This window comes from Lates calcarifer, linkage group LG18 (assembly GCF_001640805.2).
Source record: "Lates calcarifer isolate ASB-BC8 linkage group LG18, TLL_Latcal_v3, whole genome shotgun sequence".
Classification (NCBI taxonomy): Eukaryota; Metazoa; Chordata; class Actinopteri; family Centropomidae; genus Lates; species Lates calcarifer.
The window spans coordinates 758,234-769,398 of record NC_066850.1 but is presented as its reverse complement, the minus strand read 5'-3'; the positions used below and the strand labels follow the sequence as shown (position 1 = coordinate 769,398).

Genomic DNA, 11,165 nt, shown 5'->3' with positions numbered 1-11,165 from the left:
TTGATAAAAACCTTAATTTTAACATCGTATCACACTGTTAGCAGCTACCGACCGTTATCTGAACAAAGGAAGCTGTCTCTTTTATTTTTTGATGTATTGAATGTAGAATACAAAATTAAATATTAATAATAATTTCGTTTATCCAGCTGGTAGAAAGTCTGGGTGAAATCAAATATCATGTATAGTAGTTTTGGATTACCTGTTAGTCCGTAATTATTTCCAGAATCACGCCATGTCATAAAATTTGTAAAGGAAACATTCAACATAACTCCACTGAGAAACTTGTCATTTCAGGTTTATGCATTAATCTGTTCACTACAGTCACTGTTAGACCCATAAATATGAACGTCTGACAATACTTAGAGTGTTCCTGTAAATTCGGTTTATGTTTTCAACCACCAACTGCATCTTTATTAAATAAAAATCTTAATTTAAACTGACAGTTCAATCTGTTTAAAAGCTACAGAACACCGCGGCAGTCATTTAGAATAAATATGGGTATCTTCTTGGAGTTAGCAATGAATTTGGGCCGAATTACATGTCAGAACTTCCAATAATTTCCCAAATTAATCTGTCATAAAAATCCATCGCCTACTGTTTGGCATACATAATTGAAAAATAATACATGTTCAGTATTTATCATGGATCGATCAACTATAAACACTTGTTACAACTCATAATGGGAGCCAAGAGTACGATTCGGGTTCTTTTAATAAATTCGGCAATGATTAGTTTCACCAAATATCACTTTATTTAACAAAAACTCAAATTTAATGTCGTTGTTTGCTAGCTAACATGCTACTACCCTCCATCGAAGACACACGACGTAGGGAGTACAACACGTCGATTTGTCTTAAGATTGGTGGCTGGTGTATTAAATGTATGCCGAATTGAAGAATGACAAATAATAAATATGCTTATGTATTTGGATAATTATTTAAATGAGAAGATTTTCAGACTTGAGACACTCTAATGGGAAGTGGAATAGTGTCAGGAAAACCTTGGTTCCGCTGGCATGTTTCCAGTCGGACACAATAACATTGCGCAAGCTGTAGTTGTGCGGGTTGGAAACTGGTTTCACGATGACTAGTTAAGTTAGTTAGACAGTGAGATAACTAGTATGATTTATTGCGGGAGGAGCGGCGTCAGATCGTCGACATGGACCCGGTCCACAGAGCGGTTCTCCGGAGACACAGACTGGATCTGTCCGCCGAGCTGCTGGTCAGCGACTCCATCGTTCCGTTCCTGGTCCAGGAGGACATCCTGACGGACTCTCAGGTCGAGGACATCGAGTCTCAGCCCACAAACAGACTGAGGACTTTGAGGCTGCTGGACATTCTGCCGACCCGCGGGCCCCGGGCCTTCCACTGCTTCCTCCGGTCTCTGGACGACTTCAGCTGGGTCAGAGACAGACTGCTGCAGGAGCTCCAGACTCCACCTGGACCCAGCTCCACAGGTGAGACCAGGGCGGGAACATACAGGTGCATCTCAAAATATTAGAGTATCGTGAAAAAGTTCAGTATTTTTTGTCACTTAATTCAGAAAGTGGGAATTATAGATATTCTAGACTCATTACATGTAAACTAAAATGTTTAAAGTATTTTTATGTTAATGTTGATAATTACGGTCTACAGCTACGAAAAACTGAAAATAACGTGTCTCAGAATATGAGACTGTCTCGTTTGGAGTTGAAGTAAATCACTTTATTCAGTATAAATACCATGAGTCTCTCAGTCTGGGTCAGCACACACAACCACAGTCATGGGGAAGACCACTGACTTTACAGCAGCTGTCCAGAAGACTGTCACTGACACAGCCACAGCAGATCATGGCTGTTTGCAGAGTGCTGTGTCAGAGCATATTCATGGGAAGTTGACTGGAAGGGAAACGTGTGGTAGGAAAGGCCGGTTCAAGAAGGAGTGGACTGAAGCTGGAGTCAGTGCATCAAGAGCCACCACACTCAGACGTGTCCAGGCTACAAGTGTCGCATTCCTTGTGTCGAGCCACTCCTGAACCAGAGAGAACGGCAGAAAAGTCTTACCTGGGCCAAGGAGAAAAAGGACTGGACCAAAGTCCTCTTTTCAGATGAAAGTAAATTTAGCATTTCATTTGGAGGATGAGTGGAGAGGCACAGAATCCAAGCTGCTTGAGGTCCAGTGTGAAGTTTCCAGTCAGTGATGATGCCATGTGGTCTGCTGGTGTTGGTCCACTGTGTTTCATCAGGTCCAAAGTCAGTGCAGCTGTCTACCAGGAGATCTTAGAGCACTTCATGTTTCCGTCTGCTGAGGAGCTTCATGGAGATGCTGACTTGACTTGGCACCTGCCCACAGTGTTAAAACTACAGTAGCTGGTTTGTTGACCATGGTATGACCTGCCTGACCTGAACCCCATACACAATCTATGTCTATGTCAAGAGGAGGATGAGAGACTCCAGACCCAACAATACAGACGAGCTGAAGGCCGCTATCAAAGAAACCTGGCTTCCATCAGACCTCAGCAGTCCACAGCTGATCGCCTCCATGCCACGCTGCATCAGTGCAGTAACTCATCCAAGTACTGAGTGAATAAATGAAGATCTTTCAGAAAGTAGACATTTCTGCACGATATTCTAATATTTGAGATACTGTATCTAATCATCAAAATTAAAACAAAAATGAACTTTTCCTGAGAGGTCAGGGGCCGGGCTGTGTGTGATCCTGTGGTCCAGGTCCAGGTCCAGGTCCAGGTTTGGTGAAGTGTACTCACCAAAACTAATCAGTCAGATTGTTGTCATGGTAATATGGTTCAGTCATAGTTAGAATAATACAGACATTTATTTTATTTCAACTGAACTGAAGTTGTTAAAGAGCAGCTCATCTCATCTCGTCTCATCTCCTCAGAGATTTATCGGACACATCTCCCCCTGTGTTATCCTGAGAGAGTCAGTATCCTAAAGTTTAAAAATAGGGGAATTTTCCTTTAACCCTGGTGTTGGACATTCAGATCACAAAAACAAAACCAGGACAGAGCAGATGTGTAGTTTGATTTTTCCTGGAAATAATCGCTGCAGTAGAAAAGAAAATTCTCAGAAGGAGCTGATTCTGGTTCTGGTACGATACGAGTGAATGAAATGAAAACACAAAAATCTGAACGTCAGAACTTTAAGACGAAAGAACAAAAGTTCAGATAAAAGTGATGAAAAAGTCATAACTCAGAGATTAGAGTCAAAGTTTTGAAATAAAAGTTGTAATTTTGAAATTGAAGTAGATTTTTAGATTCATCTTAGATACATACATACATCTAATTATAAAGATAAAAGTCTAAATTCTGACATAAAATTTTCAGGTCAAATTTTAAATATTTGAAAAATTTGACAGAAATTAAGTCATAGTTGATGAAACAGTGATTAAGATTAAAGTCTAAAATTTGAGATAATAAGAGAATTGTGTGAAAAAGTTGTAATCCAGAGGTTTAAATAATATTTTTTATCTCTTGTTGTATCTCTTAACCAAAGATTACATTTTGAGATAAGTGATGTAAAACAATTAAACATGTGAGAAAAATGACATTTTTTGATAAAAGTAAAAAATCAGGAAAAGAAAGAATGATTCAGACATTATTCTCTGCATTTTGAGATAATTTAGAGATGAAATGAAAAGAGCTGTGACATTATGAGCAGCAGTTTCAGCTGATATTATCTGTAGGACTGTTAGAATTCCCAGAACTACCTCCAAACTTTCAGGGATTTTCCAGGAAAATGTGTCAGTGTCAGATAAATCTCTGCAGAGCAAGAAAGAACGAGTTGGTTCCTAGAAATGAGTTGTTAGTGTTTGTTTAAGCTTAAATCTCAGTCAGAGGCTTTTTTACAGTGTAGAAGTTTAAAGTGATGATTAGACTGTGGTTGTTCCTGGAAACAGCTCCTTTATCTCGGCTCTTATATAACAGCAGCCGACCGTCTGTAACATGAGACAGGAAACACACACACACACACACACACACACACACACACACACACACACACACACACACACAGATGTTGTCCAGGTGTGTTCAGACGTTGAGGGACATCTGACACCTCCCAGCCCTCTGAGACTCCACCTGTGCAGTCAGGACATACCTTTAAAGGCCTGACACGGAGGAGGAGGAGGAAGGGCACTTGTTTTTCACTCTCGGCCTCCTCCCTTCCTCCCACTCCTTCCCCTCCTCCTCCTCAGCCTTTTATTGCCTGCCTCCTGCTTTCCAGGAATCCTGGCAGCAGCAGCAGCAGCAGCAGCAGCAGCAGCATCTGTGTTAAAGCTGCAGAGCCGGATGTTTGAGATCTCGTCCATCACATGCTCCTGATCCCCGCTAATAACACCGACGACAAAACCCCTCCTCTGAACCGATCCAGGTTTAAACCTCCGATTAGAAGCTGCACTTTTCTTCTTCTCTGGTGTAAAAGAGCGGCGGGTTAGCTGCTGCCTCTCTGCACTAAACTTAAACCAAAAAAAAAACTGAATTATAAAAACTTAAATCATCAGATATGAAGATAATAATCTAAGATCAGATTTTTAACTTTAGGAATCTCAGGTCAGGAAATCATAAACACCAAGTCCACCATCAGTTATCATCTTCAGTCTGTTACCATAGCAACAGACTCTCCTGTCCTCTCATCAGATTTCTCTACAGATCGGAAACAGAAACCTGAACACAGGTGAGTCGGAGGCGTTCAGGCTCAGAGTCAGGACAGATTAACGCTTCTCCTGAAGGAGAGGAGTCGTCACTCATAAAATATCATATGACTGTGATTTAAACGCATCATAAATAATCTACAATCGATTGATTCAAGAGCCACAGACATTTTTAACACTTCAGAAACATTAAACAGCCTCTCATCAACCGCTGTGTTTAAATATTAAATCTTAATTTGTATATTTACTGATGACTCCAGTCTGTAACAATGTAAATCATCAGATAAAAGCTGCAAATCCTGAGCCACAAACTAAAGATTATTGATTCAGTTCCTGTAATTAAAGTGAGATAATGAGATAATTCAGAGATAAATGTTCTGATTTTGAGATGAGATGAGTTTAATAGTGATTTTTCTCAGCATCTAAGGGCAAAGACTGATCAGTTTAAGGCCAAACAGAAGACGTCAGCTCAGTGTTTTTACTGAGAATCTGACGTCAGCTGCCTCTCACAGATAATCTGGTTAAACATGGACGAGTCTGGTTTTAATTTCCTCTCAGAGCCGTTTAACTTCAGAGTCAAACTCCAGTGACCACGCTTCATCTGAGAGGAAAAACAAAGGAAAAAACTCGACACAGTCTCATAGATTCTTGTCGTATTTGATCACACTGAGAGTAAAAAGGGTTTTTATGAGAACATGAAACAAACCTTTGTGTCGCTTCAACAGAATCATGAATTTCATGGGAGTTATTTTTTGCATTTTAAAACAACTCTTGTTCCTACCCTCAGGTAAAAGATGGTGATTTGGATTAAAGAAACAACAACGACTGCAGGGTTCAAACAGAAACTAAGAATAATTTCCTGCTGCTTATCCAGGTCCAGGTTGTGTTTATTGATTAATTAATGATATTATTAGCTCCATACAGCTGCGACGAGCTGACAGAAATGTGATTTGAAATGTCAGTTAATTCATTCTCTCTGTAAATAACTCCAGGCCTCATCGTCTCTGCTGGTTTTCATTCATGGTGACTTTGGGATTAAATTCCCTCGTGTGCTGCTGAAAAGTCTTACACTCTGTGAACCTGCAGAGAGATGAAAAAGCTCCTGTTGTATCAGATCTGACGTCTGTAGCTGTAAACTTTCCTCATCTGCTGTTGCTCAATCAGCAAGTCACAAGTCAGTTTTTACTAAAAGTCCAGTCAACGTGGACGTCCATGTGCTGCAGGACAGATTTTTATTAAACCAACATTTCCTGAGTCACAGTGACCTAAAGGAAAACAGAATGAGAGCATGATGCTTTCAACATGTCCACGGCAGACCAGCTGATAGTAGTTTTTTGTTGTTTTTGGCGATGCTGTCGTCCAATGAATGGAGACCAAACAGTACGACCCCCCCACACTAACGCATGAATACTGAGAATTAAAGAAACAGCAGGGAGATGACGTCAGGACAAAGATTAGTATTCAGACCTGGAGAGGACAAACTGAACATACTGAGGAAGTTTGGTTGGACTGGGATTATCTGAAATTCTTTTGTTTTTAATACAACCTGTGGCTGTGTGTAAAACTCCACAGTATAAAACATTAAAACCCTGAGAATTAAAACCAGATTCACAGATTCATGGAAGAAATTTCAATCTTCAGTAATCTCACTTTAATGTCAAATCTGAAATTTGACATTAAAGTTTTAAATTGAAGATCAAGTTTTGAAAAAATAAATAAAATCAAGAATCTGAGATCATAACCTGAATTTGAAATGAAAATTTGGATTGTTAACTCAGTTTTTTTTAAATCTTGATTAAATATTTTAAAGTGTATCTTGATCTCTTTGAAGATCAAGTCTTATTTTAGGATTAAGGTAATTTTATCTTAATATCTTTTAAGATTCAGATAAGATCTGAGATTAGGATCTGAAGTTTGTCATTAAGGTTGTTCTTAAAGCCATAATTTTAAAATAAAGATTTCAGAATCTTTGAGATGAAAATTTGGATTTGTTCGGATCTCAGTTTTTTGATTTTGATTAAATATTTTGAAGTCTATCTTGATCTCTTTTAAGGGTAAGATAATCTTATTTCAATCGGAATTAGAATCAGAATCCTTTATTAATTCCTTGCAGGAAATTGTTGCATTGCAGTGCTCCATTTCACAAGTACAGATAAATAAAGAGGAATAAAATATAAAATATAAAATAAAGTAAAATAGTGATATAACCCAAATCTTCAAAATATAAAGAAATATACCCCTTCAAAATGGACACTATATACATTGTTAATATTTACAGACATTTAAATTATTCAAATGAAGTTGTGCAGGTAAAATGATATACAGAACAGATAGATTTTAGGATTAAGGTAAAAGAGATTAAGATAAGAAGATCTGAGATTAAAGTGCAACATTTGAGGTAAAATAATGTTTAGATTAAAGGATGTTGAGATAATCTCTGACATCAACCTGTAATTCCACATTGTCGTTTTCTTTCCCTGCCTCTCTGCAGACGCCTGGCAGTTTCCTGACTCAGTTCTCCAGAGGGTTCCTTCGGACCGGGAGTTGTCCCGTCTGGCGTCTCGGCTTGGCCCCGAGTGGGAGTCGGTGCTGTTGGATCTGGGTTTGTCTGCAGAGGCTTTGTTTCGCTGTCGGTCCGACCACTCCCTCAGTACTCACGGAGCGGTTCTGGCCGGTCTGGTTCAGTGGAGACGATCCGAGGGAAGGAAAGCCACGGTGCAGAGGCTGCTGCAGAGTCTACAGGTCGCCGACGTCCATCCGTCCATCCTGCAGGACGTCCTGATGTGACGGACGACAAACATTTTATCCTTTACCCTCACAACTTATTACAGACTGAGAAATGTGCCTTTACTCCTCTAATCACAAGACTTTGAGGGATGTAAAGTGGACGTATTATATTTTATTATCACCAACAAATCTCAGGTGTGGAGTCAACAACACGTTTCAATATTTTCTGACTTCTCTTGTTTGCTCTCCAGTAAACAAGAAACAAGGTAAGCAGAGTCATATATAAAATACATTTTGAGATAAAAGACAAAATTGTGAGATTAACATAAGAAATTTAAGATTAAAAATCCAAAATTTGAGAAAAAATCATGAATTTTTAGATAATTCTTAGTAAAAAGTTGTGATTCTGAGAGAATTGAGTCTGAAACTTGAGACAAAAATCAAGAATTTCAGATTAAAAGTCAGAACAAAGCACAATCTTTCTGTAACAAAATCACAGACTGTTCCTTTAAAATAACACCAACACCATAAACAGTGTAAACTTGAATAAATGAAGGCAGATGAGCCTTTTTTCCAAACTTCAGTAACGACTCTGCTTTTATTAAATCCATTTTATTATTCACGTCATGTTCTCAGATCAGATTCAACTTAAAGACCAAACAGATTGTTCAGACTTTTCTTTTAATCACTTTATTTCCTCTGTGTTTGAGTGTCTCGTCACATCTCCTCCACATGTGTGTTTGTTCTCAGACTTTGGCTTTCTGTGCGGATTTTCCCACATTTTCCTGGAATTCGACTGAAATTTCTTTCGAGCAGAGCGATTAGTTTTAGTCAGAGAAACACCTTCAACGAGCCTTTTGTGCCTGGAAACCACAAAATACACAGATACACACAATAACACACAGTAACAATGGCGCTCTCACTGTACTTCATTAATTCCTCAACAGCCTGCAGAGTTCCTGCTGAGGATCGGCTTTCTGTCTGTGTCTTGAGTTTTAAGGTGGACTGACGAGATACAAAACCTGCATGGTAACTGAACTCTGACTGTGTTTTTGTCTAAAACTATGACTTAAAACCAAAATCAAGAGTTTAAATCACTTTATTTTCTAAACAGGTGACTTTTCTCCATGGAAGGTTTGTTTGTAAAAAACCCTTATCATCTTCTTGAGCTGCAGTATCTCTCTGGAAAATTAGCTGTGTATAAATTTATCTGATATCTTCTCCAGCACTCCACTGAAGTGTGTTTTAGACTTGTATTCTGAAATTAAAAGTAAAGATTTTGAGGATATTGTCAGAAATGTGAGATTAAAAATCTGAATTATTGAGATTGTCAGAAATCTGAAATATTAGACAAAAGTCAGAAATCTGACATTAAAAATCCAGAATTTTAGAATAAAGTTGGAAATCATAGATTAAAGAATCTGAAATGAAAATTTCAGTTTTTGAGAATAAAATCAGGAACCTGAGATTTAAAGACCAAAAACAGAAATGTCTGTTAATAGAAATAGTTCTGTTATCTTGTTGATAACCAGGTTAATCTCACTGAGGAACATTTTCAATAATTAAAGCAAAAAAATAAAAATGTGAAAATTCAGAATTTTGAGATAAAAGTTTACATTTTGCAATAAAAGTAAGAAATTTGAGAAAAAAGTTTGAATTTTATGATTAAAGTCAGGGTCTTTAAAATCTAAATTGTGAGTTTGAATGGAATCTGGAGTTGAACATAAAATCTGGGAATTCAAGATTAAAAATTAGAATTTTAAATAAAAACCAGAAGATTCAAATTCTGAGATAAAAGTCGATATTAAAATGTAAATTTTCAGGGTAAAGTCTAAATTTTGAAAACAAAGCTAAATTTCTGATCACAAACATTTGGTGAGTATGATGTTCTTCAGCTGTATATTTGTTAAAATTAAGACATCAGCCAGATGTTCTGGAGATTATTAAAACATTCAGCTGATATATGGAGATACAGGTTCAACTTAAAAACTAAAGTTAACTGAGCTAAAGTTGAATAAATCAATAATTCATAAGTTGTTTAAACCAGTTGTGCCCAGAATAAAAACCAGAGAAGTGTTGAGAGGTGAATGTGGAGTATTTTTCAGTAAACGCTGCAGATGTTTGAAGTACTGTGCGTGACATTTAAGCAGCAGCGTGGTGGTCCTCGTGCCCGTCCTGTGAGTTTCTCAGAAAGCTGTGAACACTGAGCTTTATATCCTCGCTCCTTCCAGGAAACTGGAAATATTTAGAGGCTGCTGCTGCTGATGGAGACGCCTGCAGAGACTCTTTATTGTTTTACTGCTGGAAAGTAGGACAGCGACACAGACCCTGAACATGCTCGGCTCTTTATTTAACCTCTGCAGCTCCACTCTCTCTCTCTCTCTGAAGTTTCTTTACTCTGAGAAAACGTCTGATGTTTAGTCTGAGTGAAGACTCCATCTTTGTTCTCTGCTCACCTTCAGACGGTGTCTCCTCTGTTTGTCTTCAAAGGTTTTTACTGTTTGTGGAGTTTTTCTGTCTCAGAATCAGAAGTACTGAGAGTGAAACTTAATGTTTGTGTCCTGACCAGGGCCGGATCAACCAACCTCCTGAGGGGCCCCTGATGACCCCCCCACCCCCCTCTGTATATGACAGTTTAATTACTCCCTCAGGATCCAACCAGGACTCTGGAGCACATTAATCAATTAGTTGATTGGCTGCAGTGTGGATCATTGATTCACAAAAACTCTGCTAGCTGCTCTCATGTGAAGATTTTCTGCTCTGTCAGTTTGTAATGTTTGAGTTTTTGACCATGTTACTTTGAGCTTCAGGGAATAATGAGACATTTTCCACTTCTTTCTGACATTTTATTCACTCAACAGTCAGATTATTGAAGAAAAAACTGTCAGATGTATTGGTAATGAAACAAACTGTTAGTTGTGTGTTTTCCCCGTTGTTTTCTGTCAGCAGTTAGCGCTCTGGTTGCTGCTAACATGCTAATGTGTCCTGGTCTTCGCCTCAGAGCAGAAAAACTGTGTCACTGTGATGTGATCAGACGACAACAGGTCTGGAGATTTCAGGTGAGTCATTTTCGTTAATTTGGTCATGGTCGGTGTTAAGCTAACTTTAGCTCGTGACTAACAAATATAAATTAAAACAGTTCAGGTCTTAAAACTGGATTTGGACTTAAGAGTCTCTCTACGAGACCAGAACCACAACATGGAGGATGTGACGGAGCTGTGGTCGTCTGTGCAGCAGCTTTTTACGACCTGTAGTCAGGTTTTATCGTGAGGCGACCTCTAGTGGTCGCGTTCATAATGACAGGAGAAAAGCAGGAAGTCAGGTGACGTAGTATACAGAACGAGAAGGTCCATGTTAGGTGGAGGTTGAGGTGGATGGATGTTTCTTTGTTATTCGCGACTGTTCAACAACTTTAACCATGTTTTTATTACTGTAACCGTGGCAACAATCTCTAATTGTACTTTAACCCAAGCAGCCATCTTTTCCTAAACATAACCAGCTGTTAATTGTTGTAACCATGACAACCACAGGCCCGGTTCACTCGATATTTCAGGAGATGCTCAGGTCGAGACAAACGACCCGTACGATCATCCAGGAAGACTCGTCTGGAACTTTTCAAAACAAAAGTCAAGAAGTGCTTCACAAATAAAAGCACTGAACTTCAAACCAGCAGGAACATGTGGAGCTGTTGTTTTAACGAGTGAAATATCTCAGGTCATACGACTTTTCAACGTGTGAAATGTGTCACGTGTTATTTCCACGTGTTGATCTGACAGTTTTTACTTTGAC

General features: G+C 38.6%; 1 protein-coding gene across 1 annotated transcript; it reads left to right on the top strand.

The window, feature by feature from the left end:
* The first annotated feature begins 989 nt into the window (after positions 1 to 989).
* On the top strand, positions 990 to 7,959 carry cradd (CASP2 and RIPK1 domain containing adaptor with death domain). The gene is made up of 2 exons (XM_018687406.2): positions 990 to 1,456; positions 7,141 to 7,959. The coding sequence occupies exons 1-2, from the start codon at positions 1,159 to 1,161 to the stop codon at positions 7,434 to 7,436; spliced, it is 594 nt and encodes a 197-aa protein (XP_018542922.1). The 5' UTR covers positions 990 to 1,158; the 3' UTR covers positions 7,437 to 7,959.
* The last annotated feature ends 3,206 nt before the right edge of the window (positions 7,960 to 11,165 follow it).